Source organism: Anas acuta, chromosome 6 (genome assembly GCF_963932015.1).
Source record: "Anas acuta chromosome 6, bAnaAcu1.1, whole genome shotgun sequence".
Classification (NCBI taxonomy): Eukaryota; Metazoa; Chordata; class Aves; order Anseriformes; family Anatidae; genus Anas; species Anas acuta.
Genome location: NC_088984.1, coordinates 2,699,175 through 2,723,966, shown reverse-complemented (window position 1 = coordinate 2,723,966; position 24,792 = coordinate 2,699,175). Strand labels below are relative to the sequence as shown.

At 42.6% G+C, this 24,792-nt stretch overlaps 2 protein-coding genes across 10 annotated transcripts in view; one reads left to right on the top strand and one right to left on the bottom strand.

Moving 5' to 3' along the window:
* Positions 1-227: 227 nt before the first annotated feature.
* ORC4 (origin recognition complex subunit 4) lies at positions 228-16,430 on the bottom strand. 3 transcript variants are annotated; one of them, XM_068687028.1, is made up of 15 exons: positions 16,376-16,424; positions 15,719-15,986; positions 14,922-14,993; positions 14,008-14,084; positions 12,225-12,315; positions 9,642-9,717; positions 9,141-9,226; positions 7,399-7,447; positions 6,711-6,862; positions 4,805-4,978; positions 4,424-4,510; positions 2,855-2,963; positions 1,480-1,575; positions 1,330-1,397; positions 228-541 (listed from the first exon to the last, which is right to left on the bottom strand). In XM_068687028.1, the coding sequence occupies exons 3-15, from the start codon at positions 14,976-14,978 to the stop codon at positions 353-355; spliced, it is 1,311 nt and encodes a 436-aa protein (XP_068543129.1). In that variant the 5' UTR covers positions 14,979-14,993; positions 15,719-15,986; positions 16,376-16,424; the 3' UTR covers positions 228-352. The 3 variants fall into 3 exon arrangements, with proteins under 3 accessions (XP_068543129.1, XP_068543130.1, XP_068543132.1); XM_068687029.1 differs by lacking the exon at positions 16,376-16,424 and adding an exon at positions 16,244-16,278 and having other exon boundaries at positions 15,719-15,990; XM_068687031.1 differs by lacking the exon at positions 15,719-15,986 and having other exon boundaries at positions 16,383-16,430.
* A 206-nt stretch (positions 16,431-16,636) lies between these two features.
* MBD5 (methyl-CpG binding domain protein 5) overlaps positions 16,637-24,792 on the top strand; it is a 128,646-nt gene continuing 120,490 nt past the window's right edge. For 5 of the 7 annotated variants that reach the window (XM_068687018.1, XM_068687016.1, XM_068687017.1 and 2 more), the window contains exon 1: positions 16,637-17,110. The gene's annotated coding sequence lies outside the window, so the exon portion shown is untranslated. The remainder of the gene's footprint in view (positions 17,111-24,792) is intronic. The other 2 variants (XM_068687021.1, XM_068687020.1) reach the window with 1 other exon arrangement.

Genomic DNA, 24,792 nt, shown 5'->3' with positions numbered 1-24,792 from the left:
TGCAGCCGGTTAACACCTCAAGCAGCCTTTATCATCTAAAGCAGCCTCAATCTGCAATTAAGAAACTCAAAGCACAACCGCTTTGATTTCTACAAAGCAGAACTCACGTTCAGAAGGAAAAGCTAGCGCTGAGCTGAGCTACCCCAAGCATTTAGAAATTCTTCCAATTTATGGCATTACAAGGTAAGAGGATTGTGGTTCCAAAACCAACCTGCAAAGCCAAGCAGCCTTCTTCCAACCAAAAATTTATTAACTTGACCACCCTACTGTGGGTAAACACCACATCTTCTGGAGTCTGCAGTTAACTCCAGAAGTTCTGATGTGGCAAGGGGCCCCGTGAGTTCCCAGCAGCTCACAACCAGCTAAGCGATGACGTTGCCCACTGCTTCACGTCTGTGGGGCAGTTGGGGTACGCCTGCAAAGCGTCCATGATCTGGGTGTTGTCCAAGAGCAGTTTCATCAAGAGGTACTCTCTCTGAGTACGCACCGATGGTTTCTCTATTGGTTTGACTAATTCCAGTTGCAGTAAGTGTTCGAACGCCTAAAAACAGAAGAAACAAATTAGGAAAAAAGGAGACATCCTCACTCCGGGCTGCACTGGCCATTTGCAGAGACCTACAAGGTGCTGTTTTAACAAAAGCCTGGGGTGTGCTGCCTTGACAGACATTAAATGCCAGCTCCATTCAACCCTATGTCCTTTTCGACAGGCAGTAAAACATATGTGAGCTGAGCTAGAATACGCTCTTCTTCTTATAGAAATAAGAATTAAAATATTTAGTTTATATAACCAAATGGGAATGACTTTGTTCCAATTAATCCAGAACGACAGCTAAATACAAGCACACGGCGTTACTTAACTTTCAGTTTAAGCACAACTGAATCATCATGAATCAGAAAGCAGGACTGCTCAGCTCAAAAGCAGCAAGACTAGAAGCTTTGTCTGCTGAACTCCGGATCATCGAGTTAAATTCATCAGCTGAAAGTATCTGCACAACCACCTGCTGGGCTGCTACGCTGCAGCAGGATGAAATGGCACACTGGCAGTGCCCCAAGCTGAAAAGCTTGAAAAACAAGAGTCCTTGCAATATTTTCTTGTAAGCAGGGTATTTACCAGACCAACAAACTTCCTACCAGCCGGGCACCGACCAGCAGAGGGCAGCGCAGCACCGAGCAACACAACCACGGGTCACATCTGTTCTGCGAGCAGGGTTTTCTCCATCCCTAAAACATCCACCCCTACTTCAAGGATTGTTTACGACTGTTCAAATGCATGCTCTGGCAGAAGATACACATCTGAGTGCTTTAGGAAAAACTACACTTCGGGTTTACCTTCATAACAACTGGCTTTTCGAAGTTGTACATGCAGTGCGCCTTCCTCTGGATGAACTTCTGAAATTCTGCATCGGGAACGGGAAGGAAAAGTTACTCGGGGTAACGCGAGTGACTTAGCACATGTTAAGATTCATGCATTTCTCTCACCATTGTAAACCATCTGGAAGTTAAATGGTTCTCCTTCATAAACATCATTTAAGTGTTTCATAGCTATAATTAGGCAGATTTCCAGGACAGACAAACCTAGAGGGAGAGACAAGAGCTCTAAATATCTCTTGAGCATATCAGAAGTGCAAGCAGTTCATGTGCTATTTTTAATACTCTTTTGTATGCTGTAGACCTCACATATTTGTGGGGTTTATCTTCATAATTGTAACAAAATCCCAGAATTAAATGAGGCTAGATAAAAGCAGAACATTAGTTTTCAGATTTTTGAAGCAAGAATGTTACAAAAAAACAGGCTCCTTCTGTCAAAATCCAAGGAATTTAAACATAAAGACAAAATCATCACTGCAGACAAAGAAATCCTGGCAGCATCAAGACAATCAACATGCTACCGTACAGCATGTGATGAAATGAGAGTCTGAAGAAGTTACTTGCTATTGAAAGCTAAAGAAGTGATGCAGGGAATTACCTCCACAGACAGAGAATCACAGGGTCAAGCCAAACCAAGGCCTGTGAAGTCTGGGAGCAGTGAAAAAGCAATCGGATAAAATTGATCTTTCCCTGATCAGGGAAGCAATTTGTCCTGTAACTGTATTTGGGCCTATATCCTCATCAGCCATTTATTTCTTATCGTTTGTACAAGTTCCCAAATATTTATCAGAAAAAGCTTAAGTGCATTGCTCAGTGCATCTCACTTGCTGAGGTTTAAGGAAAGCCCCTCAGCCCCTCACCACAAACGGTTAAGTGAAAGCAGCACCAGGGGTTTCAGGCTGCCCCAGCACACTGACACACACCAGCCGTCAGTGCAGGAGTAAGAGAAGCTTGGCCAAATGCAGGTGGGTGCACACAGCTGTACCCTGCACATTCAAATACATGTCCAAGCACAGGCTGTTGCAGTTCTCAGAGGATTTATTGCCACAGCTCGCAGCCCAAGCCCAGCAGTTCCCTCACGCTACCAGCACTAGCAGAAAGAGGTCAGCCTTTCCCCTTCCTCTGACACTCACGGGACAGAAATGCTGCCTGGGGGGTTCCCCACGCCACCAGTGCTGACTACAAACATGCTGGCTGGTGCTGAGGGCTGTTACACAGCCGTAGCAGGGCACTGGCTGAGCGCCCTGGGCAGTAATATTCGCACCAAGTATTACACAACTCAATTTCGGGTTCATTCTGCACCGTTATAGCCACACACGGACAAATGCAAGTCAGTGGGGGGCAGGCAGATAAATGTGTCCCCCAAACAGCTCATACCAAGAGGCATCGGTGCATTACGCAGTGTCCCTTCCATCTGAATTCCACGGAGGCACCTGATGCTTTCCAGTCTTTAGAAACACCTGGGAGAAAAAAAAATGAGCTTTACCATGTACAATATTTGCTTTGGAGTCCATTCTGTACTGCTTGCTTGCCTCCTGAAGATCTGACGCAGTGATAAGAGGGTGATGCACAGTAACGTTACTTACAGCAAGCATCTAAAAATAAAGCAGAAGACATTTTTCATTTAATTACTAATTACCAGACACACTTTCTGCTCCGAGATGGCACGCAGAACACATTTCCCCTGGAGTCACCTACTGGAAACATTAATGAATAAACCCTGCACGCGCAGTAGGTTCATACCCAAACCCCTGTAAATAGCTGGTAGCTACAACTACGCTTTGCCAGGAAGGTTTTCCTGGCTGAAAACTTTAAAGCCTCCTCACTAGAGGACATAAACACTCATTAGCTTGTTTGTATTAGTTTCAGTGGATTAGCATACTCCAGGGATTGCTGTAAGAAATGACTTACAAGTATTTTACACGTACCTTTGTACACAGAGCTACTCGTGTCACTGCTAGGAAAACATCTGAAGGCAACTCTCAGATTACAGAACACAAGTTATCAACTCAAACATTTAATAGACAGGCTCCTGTAGTTGCCATTCGAGTCTTTAATAATCTTCAGTTCCTTGTTCAAAACTCACTTTCTGCACAAGTGTAGGTTAACGTACACAGTTAACCGACCTCCTCTGACACCACTCTTCCAAACCTATTGATTATCTACAAGCCTTTATACGTAGCAGGTGCACTGCAGTGACATTCACTTGCTCTTTAGCAGTTTAACATTAATCAGGACAGAAAAACTGGCTTTTAGTGACTACCTCCTACTTTTTGCAGGTCTGTGTCATACAAAAATGTTTATTTCATGCATATAATTGCGATCTTTCACTGAAAACATCCAATGCTATCCACCACCAGTCGTTTCCTTTCTTCCTTTCCTTATGGATGTCAGCGTAACAGCCTCGCAAGCAGCACGATGATTCAGACTTCCGCAAGAACAGAATGAAGTTTTAGATTATAAAGGCTAATGGGAATCTGAACAGGGAAGAAGGGGAGGGGCAAAGAAATGCCAGCTCTAGGACACGCAGCGTGGAGGGAAGTAGAGGAAACAGACGACAGCACTTGCTGCAAGTCACTGCTCTCCCTTCTTCTAGGGAGAGTGAAATCTGTGATTAACCAGTCAGCACCCAAACAGAGCTGGGAGCACCAAGCACCCTCTGGTTTACCAGGTTTGTTTATTACATTTAACTTTGCTTAAAAAATAACTTTCAGGTCTTGCAAAGGGAATTCCAGAAGGAAAACATGTTGACAGTACTTCACCTACAATATTGTTTTATAAATTGAAAGACTCAGCAAAAGTTACTTTGGATAACAAAAAAAAAATCACAATTTCAATTAAAAAGTAAATCCTCATGAAGTATTTGCTATAAAAATTGAAGAACTTGAATTTGTTAATAAAGCATGGCCTGATAAAGCATGCAAGAAACCAGTATTGTCAAAAGCTTGTTCATCAACAAGATGTTTCAAGTAAAGGTCTGATAACTGGATTTAAAAACTCACGTGATGTATACAGACTATTGCAATTCACAAAGAAATCACATCCAAATACATACCAACAGAAAATTAAGTGAGCGCAGATCTTTGGTGTAGTGAAAAAGGTTCTGCAGCACGTCATTCACAGTTTTATCTACAGACAGATGCTTAAAAAGAAAAGGTACTTTTATCATCTCTGCAAATCATTTCCTACGCACATGAAAAAGCAGTAGTTAGCTAACTCTCAAAAAGAGCTCAGCTGACACTGCACGATACAGTTCTTTATGTCTACCCTTAACTTTTGGTCTTGTGTGACACTTATGTGCCCAGGCTTCAGTTTGGTTTATCCCATATTAATCTCAAATAGTGAAAGGAAGTACTAGTCTAAAGTAAAAGCTTTACGTTTATAAAATGTTACTTCAGAAGCTTTACTAAAACCAAGTATGAAGAGCTTTAAATACCTGAACATTATTATTCCATTTTTGTGCAAAAGTCTCATCAGGAAAGTCAGCAGGAAGAGAAAGCTGTTCCTTGAATATTTTAATATACTGTTTAAAATCAAAGGAATTTAACACATAGATCTGTCGGTGAGAGAACCTTGATTTTACTCTCTTCTCAAAAAGCTCCAGGATATCCTTGTAAAAAAAAAAACACAATAATATTTAAAAAAAAAAAGATATAAGATAAGATAGAATCCTAGCTTCTCTAAAAACTAGAATAGAAAAACAAAGTAAAATGTGTTTTTAAAATGTGTTTTAACATAGATCCAGCAAGACCTTTGCTAATTATTGCAATCGATGTGCCTTGAAATGCCTAACAACTAGCCGTTTACCCAAATCATGTGGTGCATACATCATACGGGATAATTAGTTGCTAGGATACCCAGCAAATTTCTCCATAGATTATGTAAATATTTCAGTTACTTAAGTCTGCGTTCAAGATGTTTCAGCCTATCAGGGCTCTCGACAAGTTGTCTGTTTAGCAGATCCGTAGGCTGGCAGCTGTCAGCTCACATGCCTTTTGTCAGACTGAAAGAATCCAGTCACCAAAAATTAAGAGCCAAGATGGATCTTCTAAGATTGTCACACAGACCTAAGCAAGCCTGCCATCAAGTTGTTGGTTGGAGGTAATAGAGAAAAGCTTATTTTTCTCAGAACAAATTGTGATAGATTCGTACCTGAAGCAAGCTGTGGGATTCAACCATTTAGAGAAGCACAGCACTATGCCCCTACCTTCTACTGGGACAGAATGCTTATGCTGTTCCTAGGAATTCTGGGCAGGCAACAACAAAAAAAAAGCTTTCAGAATATTAAAATTCCTCAGCAAAAAGTGTGGTTAAGAGTCCACACCAACAGTGTGAAACACTGAGACTTCTTTTGATTTAGAAGTCACACAGAACAAGATGTCCAGCTGAAGAAAAACTCAGCAGCCACAGTTATCACAACCAGAACTCAGTCTCCAAAGACTCTACCTTAATTAGATTCAAAATCAGAGCAACACCAACTTCTAAATTAGAGGTGATGGGGATACCAGACTTGGACAGTAATGAAGCAAAAAGACAAGGCTGTCATTTATTACATCAACTATTAACTATTCCTATTAACTTCTAACAATTTGCTCAGCTAAGTATCACCCAAACAACCTCAGACTGAGGCTTTGATGGAAGCCTAGACCATCTTTAAGGTCCCTTCCAACCCAAACCATTCTGTGACAGAATTATTATTGCTTTTACCACAACCCAGCCCTTTGCAACCAGAACAGTTTGAGAAAAACAGTGCATTTTTTTAAATTATTTTAATAACATATCAGCTACTACAGTGTCAGAAAGTAATAATTTCACAGTATACACATCTGTCCAGTTCCATATGATGTTATTGTAGTGGTCACGGGTTTAATATGACTTTTAAATTCATCTTAAACATACTAATGTTACAGCAAAAGTACCCTACTAAAGTGTTTGCTTAAAAAAAAAAAAAAATCAATCCCTTGTCCTCAAAGCAATGATTTAAATATAAGCCTATTTTTACCAACTGGTCACCAGAGAACTAAAAAGCAGAGGAGCCTCTTTGAAGAGTAAGTGGCAGTATAATGTAAAACAGCCACAGGATAAATACAGGTCTTCTGTGGTAGTATAGGACAACAGTCCTGTGTCTCCTTAGAAACCTAAACCTGCTCCTTCAGCTGAAGGACTGGAGGCTATGCAATTTTTTGGTCATCTGTTTGCCCTCAACACTTTTAAAAAAAATATATATATATTTTTAAATTCAAAATGTGTAATGAGAAAAGTTTCTTAGTAAACTAAGTCTCAGGAGCAGACAACAAAAGACAACTAAGAAAGCTGAAAACCTTGGGATAGCAATTTCTTACCCGTCTACATGTGAGTCCAATAACTGTTACTGGAGTCTGTGCTGACTGGGATATATCAAACAGGTTATACAGCAGCGTCTGATTCTTGTGATGAACAAACAAGTCAAATTCATCCAGTATAAACAAGACTGGACAACTGCTGGTTCTGTTTCCTGAGACAGCAAGTTAGAAAATGAGTATGGTAACATCATCATTTCTACAGCCTTCACAACTTCTGCCTTTAACAATTTACAGGTCTTCTTTTAGCTACCTCACTAGGCCATCCTTTCACATAGACACTGCACATATGTATGCCCCTTCACACCTGTATTGCTATAACAGTAAGAAGAAAAATACATGGAAACTGGTTAAGGTTTGTCCTGGCAAACCAGGCATCATTTCCAGTTGCAAGGAGATTTATTTCTGTGGCTATTTTTTAGAAACACTATTTTTTAATAGCTTCAGTCAGAATAAAAGAATCTGTCCTTCACAGCTGACCATTGTATGTAAACTTTATGGCATCAGCTGAGTTAGGTCTATACTTGCTCAGCATTACACATTTTTTCCATTATTTTGCAACCATAACATTCTTGGGCAAGACTTCCTTACACCACTTGTAGAAGTAGATGAAGAAACATCTATATTCTAGCTTCTCAGCCAAGTGACAAACAGAAACACGCGGTTTCAGACCAGAGATAGTCGTGCTTACCTTTCCTTAAAGCTTCAAGGAGGAATGCAAGATTTTCAGCAAAACTGCCCTATACAAGGAAAAAAATTCACAGTATTTTTTCCAGTGTCATTCTCAGAATCTGACTACATCAGGTTCAGGCATGAACTGAAGCTCATCTCCTTCTGACATCCTCCTTTCAAAACCAGGACATATACAAAATTTACAATGTCACTTCATATTGTATAATCACAAATGCTTCAAAGCAAATGAAGAAAACTGATTGGTAGCTCTACTTTGATCCACGTTTTTCAGCCTGTAAATCCCAAACTATTTATGCCCTCAGGCATAAATTAGTGATCAAAAGAATGTTTTATTAAGCTAAGTTTACAGGTAGCTTTATCTTTTCCTTCAACAGCTACTGCATTCCAAATTTCCCCTTTACACACAGGCAACAACAACCACATAATGGGTTCCATTAAGAATGAGCATGTGGGTTATTAATTTGCAACCTTATGAGATGGAAGCATCACATTCACGAGGAAACTGACTTGCTAGGGCCATCCTGCTTTATTTACACACATTGACATGCTTTGTGGCATAGGAGTTACAAGATGAGAAATCATTGTAACTGAAGACCACAAACCCTTCTGAAGAAGGCAGAAGAACCAACTTACTCTCTGATAGTGAACTGCAGAAGCTGAGAAAGAAAAAGTTTCTATGGACAGAAGCAAGGGCATTCCTGCAAGTCAGGATGTTTGAAACAGAACAGATTAGACGGCTAAGGGTTTAAAGTAATACTCCAAACTAAGTTAAAGGGGAAAAAAAGTACTTTCAAGCGTTCTTCTAGTTCTCTGATGAAAAGAGAAGGCTTTCAAACAGCTATGCTCACACTAAATACTTGCCATTTCATTTTATTTCTGCAGTTATATTTGGGAAATTTTTAGCTCCACGCCAAAAACAGTTGTCCATTTTCTGTATCTAAAAATCATCTGGGATAACTAGAAAAGCAAAGATAATAAAGCCTACTAACTACAATCGACAGGTCATCTTGTACTCCCCACTGCCTTTAGCCTCATTCTCTGGAGCACTTCAGCTGTTCTCCTTATTACTTCAGCACTAGTTTAACTAGGTTTCTTATCTTTGGGAAAAAGTCAATAGAATGAAACATTTTAAAAGAAGTTCTATGCAGAATGAGAACTCTAAGATGACAGCAATCTGGATAGATGTCCTTATGAAATAGAAAAGCTTTCAAATATACTAAAGATACTCCTTTTTTGGCCACTTAATTTGCCTACTCTTTTGCCTTGAGATGTTATAAAAGAAGATGTTTCCAAAATACTCTAATCCTCTGAACACAGTCTCTTTGGAATGCTTAATATGTTTCGTTCAGAGGCTGAAAGTAAGTTTTAAGGGAGCCTTTGCATTCCTTCATTTATTTAAATTGAAATTAATGGTTTTTGAAAAAGTATTCATTAATATTGCTCAACTAGCAAACTAGCAACATCCAACACCTGTGCAGAACACGCTTTTTGCCTTGAAGTGCCTGTAACCCAGGGTCATTACAGGCAAAGACTCCTTCAGCACACCACGGCCATCAATTAGTATTTATATTAAAAAGACAGAGCTTTGGGAAGATTGAGCCAGCCCACTTGTTATTGAGAGTTATTGAATAAACTCTCAGTGCCTACTCAGTCTCAACAAGCTGCATCCTCTACCTCTGGTTTTCTAGGCAAGGATTTTACAGGCAGATAAGCAAAGAGCATAATTAAGTTGATACTTACAAAAACTTTATCCCCAACCACATTTTCCAGGCGCAGCTGCCTGGTGATCTCCTTCAGGGCCACTTTATCATTAGTCTGCAAAAGCCCTGAAAGAAAACGATTTTTCATGAAGAGCTGGCAGTTCTCCCTCACTCCAAGCAGCCGCTTCTACTGTCACTAGAAGCTCACCCAGAAGCTGCTCTCAGTTTCAAGCCTGACCAAGCCAGGCCCTTTTAACAATTAAGGCTAGACAAGTAATGTCTAAAAAAGACACGTAATATAAAATTACTTCAAACAATTCGTTCACAACTGAACTGATTTTCAACATTTTGAGAAAGAGCCACTAAAAGCACACAAGTTGTCTTTCTATAGACACAAAGTAAGACATTTAAGAGCTTACAGATGAGCGTGTCCATATTTGAGGCTAGATTGTACCTGCTGAAACCAAAACTCTTGTAAGTGCATGCCATACACAGCAACTGCATGTAACGTATCAGAGCAGAGCAGAACTGTGCTACTTGCCATTCAGACGAACTTCCAAGAGGTTCTCTTTAACTTGTTTGATTTCCATGAGGTCTTTCAAGACACGATTTAGTAACTAGTAAAAGAGAAACAGAATTACTTTATGACGAGATTAATGGATTAACAATTTTAAAAAGCTATAAGCTGGTATTATCAGATAGGAAGCAGTACGCACTGTTGAGTCAGGTACCAAAAACTTGAGTATTTTCAAAAGTATTAAAGTGACATTACTACCATAACTGTAGCAATTACATTTGTTCATTCTGCTGAATTCTTAATGAAATTATCTCCAGTATTTTAGTCTCTATATTTTCAGATCAATGTTATCGAGCTTCTGCTTTAACCAAACAAAGCTTTAAGAGTCCAATATGCACCAGAATTTGTCTTCCGAGTTAGTGCAGTATTCAGGTTCATTAGATGCTCTAGAACAAAAATCCCTGCTTTGAATATTTAAAGACACTGTGCTTATTCTTTTTATCTTCAGAAGCATGAGACAAAAATTAAGTTGTATACATTCACATCAACTACTGCTTATAAAACTTAGGGGTCCCAAATTCACAGTCCATCAGTGCCAAGTCTTTCAGAGCATGTTTGGTAAAAAGTCACAAGGGGTTATATTAAAACATATCTAAGTAGATGAAATCAACTTTTTGTTCACTCCCTGCAGGTCCTTCCTACCTATGCGTATGTATAAATATATACAGGTATTTACACACAGCTTTCTTGTCTCCAGCAGTGTTTCTTTGAGAACTAACAACTCTGATGATGTAGAATAAGTTCTTTATATGGACATCTCTTATTTTCTTAATAAGAGAATAATTGTTTCTCATTTACTGTTGTTTTGGCAGGAGGGTTCACAAATTTTTGTCTTCCCTGTCCTTATATAAAAGATTTAGAAGCAAGGTTTGAATCCTTAATGGAAAAGAATAGTGTGTGCTTTGGAAACTAGGGGCAGGGAGGTATGGGGAATGACATTTGGCAGATCAGTTTGGGTTTGTTTTTGTTTTTTAAAGCTTTCACCTTTACTCCAATTTACCCAAATGTATAAAGCTCATCTATCTTTTTCTATTGCTGTTGTATTGAAGCAGATACGGTTAACTGACTCCTACTACAGGTACCAATAGTGTATGAACACTGGAACAAAAAAAGGCTTATTCCCTCAGTTTGTCAAGTTTGTGTCCCGTAAGTAGACGTCATCCATTCTGGCTAGTATTTCATAACAATTACAATTCTACTCTCAAAGGCCACATTGCATACACGTGAAAATCCAAGAAATATTTCCTGCACAGTGAGAGTGCTTGTCATTTAACTAATGAATTTGTAAGTCTAAAAAACAGAAAGATCAGCTCCGGTTCAACACAACTAAACCATCTGTAGGTGGAAGAATCTTTATTTGATATTGTTTTTTCATCCTTTTTTTCTCCTCTTTCATAGTATTTTTGGCAATTATTCTTCTGAAGTGCCACGGGTAATAGAAGGTAACGACACAGACCGCTTTTGAAATGCAAAATAAGGAAGCCATCAACAAATTGGTAGAATGATTTCAAGTTTCAGCTGTATCACAGGTACGTTTACCATCTATAAATTCATTCCTGTTCAACTGCATTCGAAACATTGAAGGCCACTCGCTCTAGCACTTGGGAAGACTTCCAAAGTCCATCTCAAATACTTCCTTTGGTAACAACCAACCTATTTAGCAATTGCATACTCAGGTAAATGTAAGAAATTTATACCTTTACATAAATATATAACACTTAGATAAGTAGAGGCATGTGAACTGATCTCATCTAAAGTTCCCTTAAAATGTAACACCCACTTACTCTAAACAAGCTATCACCACACCACAGAACATTCTATCTCCTTGTAACTCAGATAGCAATGTTCTCTGACATGTTTCAAAGGGGATTAAGATATATTACTATTCTCTACATATCAACTGCTATGTAGAAATCGACCCTCCAGTCTATTCTGCTTTTTGGATGCCTTTTCAGTCATCTTTACAGAGGTCTGATAGCAATAGGGGGTGAACATTTAAAGGACTTGTCAAACAAAACCAGGCTGTAATCAAAAATGAACTCTTTTGTGGCAAGAACCATGGCATAAGCGTAAAAGGAAAAATGCTGAAAGAAGACAACCTATGATGTTGGCAGATTACAAACCAAGAAACACAACTTGCTCTGATAAAATAATTTATATTTTTCGAGTTTGGGGCACCTGTAGTTACGTCATCAGACTTGGTAAAGACATGCAAAGGATTCCAAAACCACGCATACTTCTACAAGTCCCTGCAAGGATGGACAGGCCCACGTTTTCGTCAGCTGCACATGAAGTTATTCATTTTACAAAATTACTCTGTGTTTGGAAGTTTCAGATTTCTCCTTACTGTAATTCAATAGAATTAGCTCATAAGAAATCCTAGAACACTTTCATGTGATGTGTAAACAACTACCAATTCCCTCCTTAAAAGCAGGCAAAGAAATGAAAAATCAGCTCCAAAAGCTTTCAAAGCTTTCATGACTTCAGTGGGGTCATCTACCTCATGCTTTATTTGACTTTGTATAAACTTTTAAATGGTGTTTATACCGCAGTCTTTCCTGATCCACGGGGTCCAATAATGAGGGCAGAGTTACTTTCTCCATGAATTGTAGTTCGCTTCAACAGTTCCAGCAGATGCCTGTTATGAAAACAATATTAGGCTAATCTTCAAACCAGGCAACATTCACCGAAATGATGGAAAAACCCAAGAATTGTTACCACAAAGAGAAAACTCCATATATTTCACCTTGTTTGTATCCAAGGCATGCAAAATGCAATATACTGAAGTACAAAAGGCTGAGTGATTAAATCTCTTAAAATATTTTTAAATATTAAAATATGCAGGAGACAGGAGTATCACTGATTCATAACGTTCTACAATTTACCACCATAGAAGAACAAACTTTAAAAATAATTTCTTCAAAAAAAATATAATTGTATGTGATACCACTAGAGCTCATGAAGAAGGAAGACTGACCAATATATACAAGGAAAACCTTGACACCAGTTAAAAAAATAATAGTCTAGTAGAACATATTGACAATATTGATCAAACTGATTATGTGCTCTATCTAGTCATTCATGGCTGGTGAATGATAAGAGCAATGCTGATCTTCAAGTTCTTATTCTATTACTACCCAAAGGAACAAAGCAAAGTCTAAACTGTCTTCAGAGAGATTAATCACCTAATGCTATATGGGAAGTGCTCAAAATCTGCTGGTACTTCCAATTCACAAACATTTAAAGATGCGTGCATTTAACAAGCTTTCTCTTTAGTGTGAACGTTCACGTGAAACAGCCGCTTCTAAAGGAGTCATCATGCAACAGCTGTAAATTATGTGTCCATTCTTGTCCACTATTTGAGAGCTAACTACGGCTAAGAGCCCTGATAACATCTTAGGTAAGAAAAGCTAGAGATTGGGAAGTTTGTTGGATTTTCTGTCCAGCATAATCCATCAGCAGTGGCATATTAGGAGGAGTCTGTAAACAGATCATTTTCAGAACCCTAATATAATATAAAGGCTTTGTCTGTAGCTCACTAACACCACAGTAATACATGTTCCCAAAACATTAAACACGTCTGTGTGATATCTGCATGTGTATTACACTGCACTACTTTAATAACCCAAGATGTTGTTATTCTTCCCATTGAAGGAAAGGAAACTACTGCACAAGTTCAACTTCTATAAACTACTTCTAAAAAAAAAGATGTGATTCATGGCTAAAACAAGCTCTTTAGGTACTTGTTTGTTATTCACAGACTTTGACCTTGTAAGTGCAGAAGGATTAGTAATAATGTGGAGTTACTGTAGCAATCTCTTCTCCTCTCTCTCTGTCTCTTCTCCCTAACTTTAACCTTTACATCTGGACCCTGAGAAGTCAATTTGATTCAAATACTGGTCTCCACTTCAAAAAACATGATGTTGGCATCCAAAGTTTAAGATCAACTTTTAATGCTGCTTTCCCATAAACGAGGGTATTTGAAATAACAGTACAGATTCACAAGAAAATTTAACTTTTTGCTTGGTCGGATCATCAAACACTGTCTTAAATATACCCTAAAATGGTATTTCAGGCTCAAAAACTCATTTCAGGAATTACAGAATTTGAACATAATGTTCAAATTTGAACATTTGAACAGCATACACTGACAAAAAGCAAGTAACACTTATGTAAAATCTACTAGAGCTCAAGAGAAACAATGCTTGGAAGGATGGCCCTGCAAGTCATCCAAGCCCGTATAATTCAGAAAAACAGGGGTAGCTGACTAACTGATTATTTTTATTCCTGTGGCTAGAATAGAAGTTATTTGTTGAATCTGCTCACTCACCTGTACTGATGTTCAATCCCAAACAGTTTTCCAGTAGCGCAATGGTAACACAACCTTTCACGTAACAGTTTTTGCACCTATGGATATAACACAAGGCTCAAAACCAATGCTTGGTGTTTCACATCCCAGAATGTACCAGTAACATAATTACTGCAGTAAAATAACAGCAAAATATGCACACAGCTGTTCTACGTCCAAACTTTAGCTGTTTTCAACAGCACAAGGCCTTGAAAGTACGAATAACATTGTCAGAAGCAGAACTTTTAACAGACTCTCCATAGCAGAAAAGAGAAAATTCAGTCCAGAGCAGCAGTGTGAGTCTTTGGTCCCTTCTGTTACAATTCCTTTCCTTCACCCCCAAAGGGATGTTAAGCCAGTCTCTAAAATTAGGTCAGCACTACACCTAATTCATAGGTCCAAGAAAACGTGTACCAGCAGACTTCAGAATCACTGAGTATTTCTTCCTACCACTTGCTAGCAGGCTTTTGGTATCTTGGAAGCATGGTTCCTTCTGACACCCAGCCAACTTTTAACTCAAGATGGAACTATCACTGTCAGCTTCAGGTGGTTGGCTGAAAAATAACCACGCAGATATACTCCCCAGCAAGTCTAAATAGTGGAAGTTAAAAGTCTGTTTTGCACTTAATTCCACTTTATAAAAGGAAGTCTCTGCTTTACATATGAGCGGTGTTTGTCCACATCATTTTTCATCTACCTTTTCTTCTGGTAAAGCCATAATGACTTAATTACTAGATTTATTTTGGTTTAATGAGCAATTCAATCAGTCAGCATGGTCCACCCACAAGTGGAAGAGCTCTTCTACAGAGGGCTAGTAAAAACCTACAGAATTACGCAGATAACAGAGGATGGGAATGTTTCATACTCTAAAACCAGCTAATAACAATGTTACTAACCTGTGAAATGCATTCTCCATTTGTACTGATGCTCTCCTTGGACTTACGTTTACTCATTGTAGAAGTTTTCACCTTTACATAAGAAAACAGAACTATAATTATTTGGCAAACAAATTGGTTTAGCGTACTCGGAAACAACGTAACAGACTGAATTTACCACCACAGAGGGCAATCAGTCATTTGTGAGAACTCGGTATGTAACATCTTAACAGAAATAGATGTAGTAGTTCATCTTGTGGAAAAATACATGCATTTTTAATTAATTTCTGTTCAGAAGTTGTATGCAAACATAGATTTGCTTCAGGATGCTTCTCAACACAATGCAAGCGGTACTTCAAGTCATTGATGCAAGACCAAGCAGACTTCCAAGCTTTTCTAGCAAGTTCTTAAGATAAAGGTGAGGACAACAGCCAACTGCCTGCAAACACTGAGCCAAGCTCTGCACAGACAGCACAGCAAAGTGCAAGCTGATCTTGTGCAGCACCAGGAGTGGCACAGCTCGTGCACTGAGGCTCACTCTGTAGCGCTCCCATTTCTTCAGGCAGGAGCTGATCTCAGATTAGCGTGCACAATCAGCTCCATACTCCTCGGTAAGGTGCACTAACACATACGTTTACCTTCTCCTCTGACCATCACAAGCAATGTAATCATCTCAGCGATATTTAGGACAGTTTAAAATAATAAATATATGCTGCTGTAGCAAGCTATAGGAATGTTGTAACGTGCTTTTAAAAAAATGACTGGCTACCCATCCTTCCACCTGTACAGACACTGTGTGGTGTGGTTCCAATAATCACCTGGGGAAGCACAAAGGGAACAACCAGCACTGTGCCTCCAGATGCACAACGAAGAGTCCAGAGGGGAAACTTTTGCAGCACTTCAGCCCGGGGAACCTTTCATTCAGGCTCAGGCCCTCAGCGAGAGCCCAGCCACCAGCCCTCACTCAGCAACCTGAGGGGGCTCAGCCACTTCACAGCGCCTGGATGCACCAAAGCTGGACTCAATGTGCTCAGCAGCTGAATGTGCTGTTGTATGGGTAACGGAGGAGATCTTCATTACCGGCACCTACCTGATTATAATAAAAAAAAAGAAGAAAAAAAAGAGAAAAAAAAAAAAAAAAAAAAAAAAAAAAACAGAAGAAAGGGTTTTCCTGGGGCTTCTTCCAGTCACTTTCTAAAGCAGCAGGGGACGGGGCAGCCCTCAGGCGCAGCACCGTGCCAGCAGCGCCCCGCTCCCGCCGCGTGAGGCACCGGACCGGTAACGGACAAATAACGGCCGTCCAACGAACCCACCACAGCCCCTGCCGCCTTTTGGCGCCTCACCCGCTCCTAGAGCACATCCCAACGCCCAAAACCACCTCCTTGTACCCACACCCTCCCCCACAACCCACCCCAACCCCCAAAACCCCTTAAACCTCCCCAAAACCCCTTAAATCTCCCCCTCTCCCTCCCCACCCCTCACCTGAGGCGCCTCCACCTCCCCCTCCTCCCATCACCCCCCCGCGCGCCCTCCTCCCCCTCCCACCCCGTGCCCCTCCCTCCCCTCCCTCCCCTCCCCTTCCGCCCCTCCCTTCCCCCATCCCCTTCCGGGTGCGCGCGCGCGGGGCCCTCTGGGACCCCTCCCTCCCCCCCCCCACCTCCCTCCCCTCCCTCCTCCCTCTCCCTCTCTTCCCCCCCCCCCCCTCCCTCCACCTCCCTCCCTCCCTCCCCTCCCTCCCCTCCCCGTGGGGCGCATGCGCGCTGCCCGCTCCTCGCTCGCCGCCCGGCCGCGCCGCGCCGAGCCCCGCACCCGAAGCGCGGCGGCCGCTGACGAGATGCGGAGCGCGGGGGGGGGCGGGGGGCGCCGGGCTTCACCCCGTTAAAGGGACAGGCCGACACTTGCACCCCCCCCCCTTTCCCTTTCTCCCCTTTTTCCCCTGCACCCCCCCCCCCCCCTCCTCCCTCTCCCCCCTTTTCCCTTCCTCAATTCCTCCTCTGCTTCCTCCCAGCCCCGCGGGCGGCGGCGGCGGCGGCGCCTCAGTCGGGTTCCCCCCCCCCCCCCCCCTCTTTTTTTTTTTTTTTTTTTTTTCCCTTTTCTCTTTCCTTTTCCTTTCACCCCCCCCCCCCCAACCCCCCCCCCCCTCGCTCCCCTCCTCCCCCTTTATTGCCCTTTGTGTGCGCCGCCGCCTGCGCCGCCGGGGGGCCGCCGAGGTGAGTGCCGGGCCGGGCCGGGGGGGGGGGGGGGGGGAGAGGAGGGAGGGAGGGAAAACAAGGCGAAAAAACGCGAAAAAAATAAGAGTGGAGGGGCTGCTCGAGGAGGGGAGGGGGTCCACGGGGGGTGGGGGGGGTGTTTTTGTAGGGAAAGTTGGGGAACAGGCAAAACGGGGGGGGCTGGGGGGGTGTATAGGGTGGGGGGGGGTGTATGGGGTGAGGGGGGTGCTGGGGGGGGTCATGGAGGTGTTGGGGGGTCCTGAGGTAAGGGGGGTGTGGGGGGGGTGTGGGGGTGGTTGGGGGAATGGGGGGTACCCCGAGGTATTGGGGTGGCTGGAGGTGGGGGGGGTGCATGGGGATATAGGGGGTTTATGGAGGGATTGGGGTGGCTGGGGATATGGGGGGTTAGCGGAGGTATTGGGGTGGCTGGGGGTAACTGGGGTGGCTGGGGGTATGCAGGGTACGCGGAGGTATCGGGGGATCCGGGCATATAGGGGACGGCCGGAGGTATCGGGGTGGCCGGCCCTATAGGAGGTGGCTGCGTGTATTGGGGTCCCCGGGGTCTGCCCCCCGCTGGGCCGCCGCCGGTGGCCTTCCAGCCGCCAGCCCCGAGTTCCCCGAGCCCAGGCCCCGGCCCTACAAAGCCTGGCAGCCCCCTACAACCCGGGGCTGGCCCTACAGCTCGCCCGCGGCCGGCGGCAGCGTCTGGCAGGTATTTTTGTTGTCATCTCGCTCGCCACGGCCTTGTGCCGCGAAAGGCCACGGCTCCCCTCCAGCCGCACCGCCGGCGGGCCGAGCGTGCGGGGTTTGCACCCAAACCCACCCGGCACAGCCCCGAGGTGAGGGGACGAGGAAACAACGCCGGGACCAGCCTGCCAGGGGCTAGCGGAGAGCCCAGAAGTAGGAGTCCGGGGCAGGAACGCGGAGTTGAAATCAGAGCCCCCCCCCCCCCCCCCCTATGGCAGCCCGGTGTTGACGGTGAAATCGCTGGGGTCTGCTGGTTTCTGGAGCTTTAATGGAGCTCTTCGTGATTTCGGGAGGACGGTTTGAGGGCTCGGGGTGGATGCTGAACCATGGAGTAGGCCGTGAGTATGTGTTTGGTTGGGGCATGGCAGCTAAATGGAGGTCAGCAGCAAGCGGGCGTCCCCTCTGCCCCACACGGGCAGGAGACCCACGAGAAGGAACCCTCCCTGACCGCGTTGGTGTCTCTGGTTTCCAATTTGTGCATAAATACCTGGTTGTTGTGATCATGCTGTTGGAGGTAGCAGTAGTTTGATTGGCGCGAGGAGCGGGAGCGATATCTGTTTGGGCCGGGACTTAAAAATATTGCGATGAAGAGTTGAAGCCGGAGCTGTAGCTGTTTCAGTAGTTTGCCCGTAGTTTCGTGTTAGCAGGAGCAAACTAGTTGCCTTGGGTTTTAAACACGTGGTTATCGCTTTGCCAAAATTTTGGGTCTTCAAACCCAGTGGCTGCGCGCGCAGACCCCGTTCTTTAAATATGTGGCTCTCCTCCTATTTATTTTACTACTTGCAAGAACTGGACAGCAGCAGACTGTCCAGGAATAAAGGACAGGGGGGTTGTGTTTGTCATAGCAAGGCTTCTTTCTCAACTGGAGGTCCCGTTGTACTCTCATCTGGTTGTGGGAAGCCATAGCAGCCTCGGGACTGTGCTCCCGGTCCAAGTGGAGCTGCGGGTCTGTGGGTTTGAAGGCCCACAGCCAATGCGATGTATTATTTATTGCAGATTCACGCTTCCTTTTCTTCCTGCTTTAATGTTGGAAATTGATACGATTTGATTTAACACGGTTACTCGGTAAAACGCCCTACCAGGACTCCAAAACTGGATGGAGAAATCCAGGGCCTTCTCTGGTGTTAAATCCTAGGGGTGAAATCGCTGAGAAACCCGTAGTTTCCATAGGCCTCCAGCTCCTGCAGCCAGGTCTGCGCTGGAAAGAAAAGCTGGGGAGATTTGGTAGGGGAGGCCTGTCCATCCCAAGGAGCCCTTTGTGGGGCTGGGGAGCCCGTTCGGGGCTGTCCCAGGCATAATTCCTGCATTTCCATAGGAATGCCTCCTACAGAGGGGTCTAGGGCTAATTTGGGGCGGCTGGTGGCTGTCACAACAGCCTGCTAAGGACTGAAAGAATCGAGGCCTTCAGCTCGTTTTAGGGAAGACTGCGAGTTATCAGCAGCTGTGACGGAGTTTTGTGGGGCTTTTTGAAGCTCTTTCCGCTGCTGTTATCAGTAGGTACTTACAGACGCTGGTTGCTTCCAGGAGAGCTTTGTGCATCTCTTTCCATGAATTGTCTTTTGAGCAAAGATGAATCGCTAGATGTGAAGTTCCCTTTGGGCCAGGCGTAGATCTGTCTTTGGAAGCCTTTCCTCAAAGTCTACCGTTGTACCATGCACGCGTTGTTGTCAAATGTGTTCGTATTTGGTCTGGGGAAGGGGGTGTTTAAAGAGCCTCTTGCTTTTTGACAGAGTTCTTGCAATACTTTAACTTTTCCGTGCTTACGGTCCTCTCGTTCTTTGGATCTGGAGGGATCGGGCTCGCTCTTTGTTGTAAAAAGCACCAAGGATGTTGGCGTAAGCAACGGTCCGCTCAAAAACGGGATGCCTCCTTTTACTCTGTTTTTTTTTTGACGTGGTTTGTCAGTAGGTTGTTGGGTTTTCTCTTGTTATTCATGGTGATTCCTTGTGTGTCTTCAGTACCTTGAGGGTCTGTAAGAGCAGTGCTTGTGTCTGAGCCCATAATGTGGGAGGGTGGCCCCTCATGCCCACCTGGGGCTTCAGGGGCCTCATGGTCCCAGCAGCTCATGAGAGAAAAATCTCGTCTATAAATGGCTCAGGACACCAAATTTCAACGTGACTGGGCTTCCTTTTCAACAGTGCTGTTAAAACTTGTGAAGAGCGAGGAGTTCTGGTGCTCCTTTGGGGTCTGTTGTGCGGTTTGGGGCTCGCTTTGTTTGTCCCTTTTTAAGGGCCCTGTGTTGGTTTCCGTATCATCCCATCAGGAGTATCAAGAGTTGCCTAATCAAGAGTTTTGATAATAAAAAGAGATGGGATACGTTTCTGAGTGTGCTTATGTCATTAAGGACCTTCTTTGTAAGAGTGATCTGCGTGTTTGAAAGCACGGACTTGTGTTGGCTTTTCTTTGTGATTATTTTGGGAACGATTAGGTGGCATAATCCTGCTCAGTCGGTTTCAGATAGGCCTGCATGAGAACTGGAGCCTGGATTAGGAACAGAAATTTGGAAATTAAAGCGTCCTGAAAGCTGTGGAACTAGGGTTGAATCAGGTGGGAAGCTAATAAAAAGCAGCAGATCAGAAATGAAGCAGTGCTGACTCCTTCCCAGTCTCCAAATTCCGAGTTGGTTCGTACTGTGATACCTACTTGCTGATGAGTTGTCTAGAAAGGAGCTCAGACTTGGCAGATTTTTTAAGTCAATTAAAATTTGTCAAAACCACATAGAATACAAAATTATAAAGTGTATGAGTACATGGGCTTACATGTCTAGCTATGTACACAAACGCATGTGGGTATCTACATGCAGGAATATAAAAAAGAAGTGTAAGAACTAGATGATTTTAACTTCTGTTTTAAACTAAAGCAATTTTGAGGCTCCAAAGATCTGCGTTTGCAGTCTTACCTCAGAGTTGTTGTTTTGATCTGGCACATGGCAGCAGGAATCAGTCATTACCATGAGATGGCTATTCATAGACCTTTGTGAAATGAGTTGATCATCTCGGTTTATCTGCAGCCTGACAGGTGTTCCCATCACAAAAATCTCCATTACCCCCTGGCCTTCCCGTGGGGATGACTAAGGAACAAATCACCGAGGGTGCCTTTGAGTGCCTCTCTCATCTCCAGATGTTGGTTCACTGGGTTTGGGGCTTTGAGGGTGGTTTTTTTTTTTGCTGAATCCTCTGTTCTGAGAGCTTTAAATTTACTTAAAACATGGAAGCATTAAAATGATTGGAAATTCTTCATGAGCTTTCTACCAACTTCCTTCATCAAAGAAGGAATAGAGGACTTCGTTCATTACTATGGTTAAATTCTTCAACTTTTTAATTCTTTTGCAGGAAATATTTTTAAAATAAAGCAACCAAAACAATGCTTTAAAAATTCTTACCTTGTGACAATATCTGGTAACTAAGACCACAGCAGCACTATGTTAATTACATTATACCCATACAATGTGGAGACGAAGCCCAGGATTTATTTTTATACATACATATATATATAAATTCTCTTAATTTGAGGTTAGTCTAGATTTTCAGTGATATTAAATCCAGGATTATTTTGGTAATTTACTGAGGGAGGAGTAATCTGAACCGTAAATAGCATCTTAAATACGAGGGCCCTTGGTTCGCAGAATCGGTAGCATGGCCTCGCTGAGGAAAATCCCCAGGTGGGGGAACCAGAACAGTTGTCAATTGTTTGCCCAACAAATCCTGTTGGATCAAATGGTGATATTCTCAGCCTGTAGATAAGGAGAGGCTTGCAATACTGTTGCCTTGTACCCGGCTGCCAAAGAAACGAGCGTGGCCTGACTTAGGAGAAGAGTAGAGGTCAACCAAAGAAAAGGTAGGCCTACAGAATGCAAGCAATTCAGTTTTTCCAAAAAAAAAAATACATTAAATTTAAATTTTCCTATTTTAGAGATTTTATTTTTCAATTCTGGTAGATGGTTGCCAACGCATTATTTTGGATCGCCTGTTACGGCCTGCTAAGCTCTTCATATAAACACGTTAAGCGCTTTTGTCTTCATTCTGCAGGCTTTTACCTATATACCGAAACCGTGTTTTCATACATGTATGTGTATACACGTACACATGTATGCCTGTGTGTATTTATGTTCCTGTATACACCCATTTGTTTGATAGCCCCACCAGAAGGAGCACAACTTTGCTGTGTCCTGGTAGGGCTCTGCCGGCGCTGGCTTTTCCTTCACGTTGTGCACCCAAACTGCTTTCAGGCTGGGGGCAAGGGGAGCTGCTGCTTTCTTTTGTTACTTTTAAGGCTCAGATGGAATTAAGACTTCCGTGCTTAGTTTTACATAAGCATGTTGTTGACTTCATGAGGTAAAATTTATTTTCTATGTACATAGAAGATGAGCAGAAAAGAAAGTTTTTGCCGGATCACTCTCCGGTCCCTAGAGGAAATGAATTTTTGAATATCGGCTTTTTCTTTTTTCTTTTATTTTCTTTTTTCTTCTTAAGAAGACTTTGCAAAAGTAGGCAAATGACATCATTGACTAATGACATGGATTAGTCAAAGGTTTGTGGTGAGCCGATTTCTTAGAACGGAGCTGCCTTTTCTCCTTCACAGTTTATGGGACAGAAAGGGGGATGTGTTGTCCCCTTGTAAGCCTTGTGAGGAAGAAGCTTGGCTCAAATGTGTAATTAGAAGGGTCGGATTCAAGGGCTAGACGTGTTGGAGATGCACTGAGTTTCAGTTGTGTGGTTCTTGAGCATGGCTTCTTGAGGTGAGGAGCGCTAAGATCTGCTGGCAGTTGAACACTGACTAAATTTGATGTATTTTGAAGTATTTTTGAAAAGCTTTTTTCTTAATATCATTCCATTTTGCAAACAGACGATATATCTTTGCTGTAAGACATTCTGGTTGGGTTTTGGCTTTATTTTTCGTCCCTCCCCTCAGAGCGTGTTTCCCGAGGACAGCCCCATTTGAGAACATGCAAGTCACGTTCCTCAGAGGGCTCCCGCTCATGCCACCTTAGGAAAGGTTAGGCTTTTTTAAGATACTGTTTCAAAATATTTTCCCTTCCTGAAGGTTTTGTCACACAGGAGTTCTTGCCGAAGGATTTCTTGGCCGTTTTAGAAACTGTAATCTAGTTAAAAGGTTTGTTTATGCTTCCCATCTCTGCTCTGCTGATGGTATTAGAGCGCAGGCCAGAGCCAGGCAGCGAACTGTTTATAACATTCAAACTTCAATTAAAGCTGCAGCCTGCAGTTTACTAAATATCAATATGTTCGGGGCAGCTGCAAATAATTGCCAGAAAGGATGAAAATAGCCTGGTAGCTCAGGATTTCTCTCTTTCTCGGTCTGTTCCTTTGAACTTTTTTACTTGTTATTCTTTTCATATTTAGAACCTCGCATACATTTTCAGGCTCAAAAATGCGCTGCACTAAAGGCTGCCCATGAAAGACTGAAATCTATATTTGGGGCTGCATCTTTTCAAGGCAAAGCAGGAATTGATTTCAGGGGAAGTTTTCTCCTGCATAAGCACCGTGGAATATGCTACTCCCTGTCGAAGCAGGTATCAGGATACTTCTGCCGCAACCGCGCATGGGCTGCTCTCCGAATTCAAAGCACCCCTGATCCCTAATTTTCCTCTACTCAGATGATTTAAATGTTTAGGGCTGTGAAGTCCCACCGTCTCAGGATAGCGAGGATGTGCTATATTTAAGGGGAAGTAACACGATTAGCGTCTTGGGTTTTGTGGTTTTTTTTTTTTTTAGATGTGAACTAATAGCATAGATTTAATTCAATACTCTAAACTTCGGGCTGATGTTGGTGTTTAAGGATGATATGTTTAAAAATACGTGAATTGTTGGAGCCTTTTAAATCATGGGTGATTTTCCTTGAGGTCTGCCTTGGTGTTATTAGGCAGTGGAGCAAGTACGTGTCTGTAGGCCATCTGAAGCAAGCCTTATCTGGCCTGTAGGCTATTGGTTCCTCACCTCTGTTTTAAAATTAGTAAAATCATTTGCAGCGTGATTCATTTCTAAAAATTACTTGTCCATCTGTGCAGAGCGTACTATCTATAAAGTTGCAGTGCTCGCTGTGGTGGTGTGGATGTTTTTGCTGAAAGCTGGATTATACTTCTGACATCTTTGTTAGGGTTTTGCATCGCTCCTTGGCCGAATTACAATTCCTCAACGATACATGTTTATTAGGCATGTAATTTGGGGTATTTATGATATTGCTGTGTAAGGTGATTTTAATTTTTTGATTTATCAGTCAAATACTTTATTTGTACACTCGATATTTTGTGATTAAAATCCTGTACGATAAATAAGCGGGGGAAAAAAAGGTTATTTTGTTTTCACTGATGTCTGGGCATGGATATTTGTTAAGGGGTGCTGGATAAAACCCTAAACCTGAATTTTTCACGAGTTCTAACTTCACTGAGGGTACTGGGGGAGTGAGCAGTTCCAACCATGTAATGATCTCGTAAGCTGGTCGTTAGGCGACTTCTTAATCAGCTGGTATGTGGATTCCTAGTGGATCACCTTACATATTTAGCTTTCTTCCTGTGCTTGTGGTTTTTGCTGGTCTTTTTCCCATGTTCCTTTTTTTTTTTTTTTTTCCCTCAAAACTTCAGTTATGAATCAGTCTTGATCATTTTTTGCAACTCACAAGTCCGTATCTGATGTAAGATCTCAGCTGAGAATCTACAGACACACAAACTTGGGGAGCATACCCCAGAACTGAAAAATAAGCAGGAAATTGAAAGATAGCTTAAGTCTTTTTTTATTTTTTTAATGTAGAAGGAACTTAAGAATACATTATGCAAGTGAAAACATTCCTGTGTGGTAGGACCTACATAACTTTTCTTAAATAATAATTATCAGAGCAATAACGGTTAGGAAATTAATGCATAAATCTTGCAGAAGTTGTCTACATTTTTTTCCTTTTATCTGAAAACAGCTAATCTGCTT

What these genes read in the sequence shown, in the direction of transcription:
- ORC4 (XM_068687031.1), bottom strand. Translation starts at nt 14,978, where the DNA reads ATGAGTAAACGTAAGTCCAAGGAGAGCATCAGTACAAATGGAGAATGC. An exon ending in TGGTTGGGGATAAAGTTTTT is followed by an intron (nt 7,448 to 9,140) that starts GTAAGTATCAAC and finishes TTCCTTGTATAG; the next exon opens with GGCAGTTTTGCTGAAAATCT. An exon ending in AATGGAATAATAATGTTCAG is followed by an intron (nt 4,511 to 4,804) that starts GTATTTAAAGCT and finishes TTTCTTTTTAAG; the next exon opens with CATCTGTCTGTAGATAAAAC.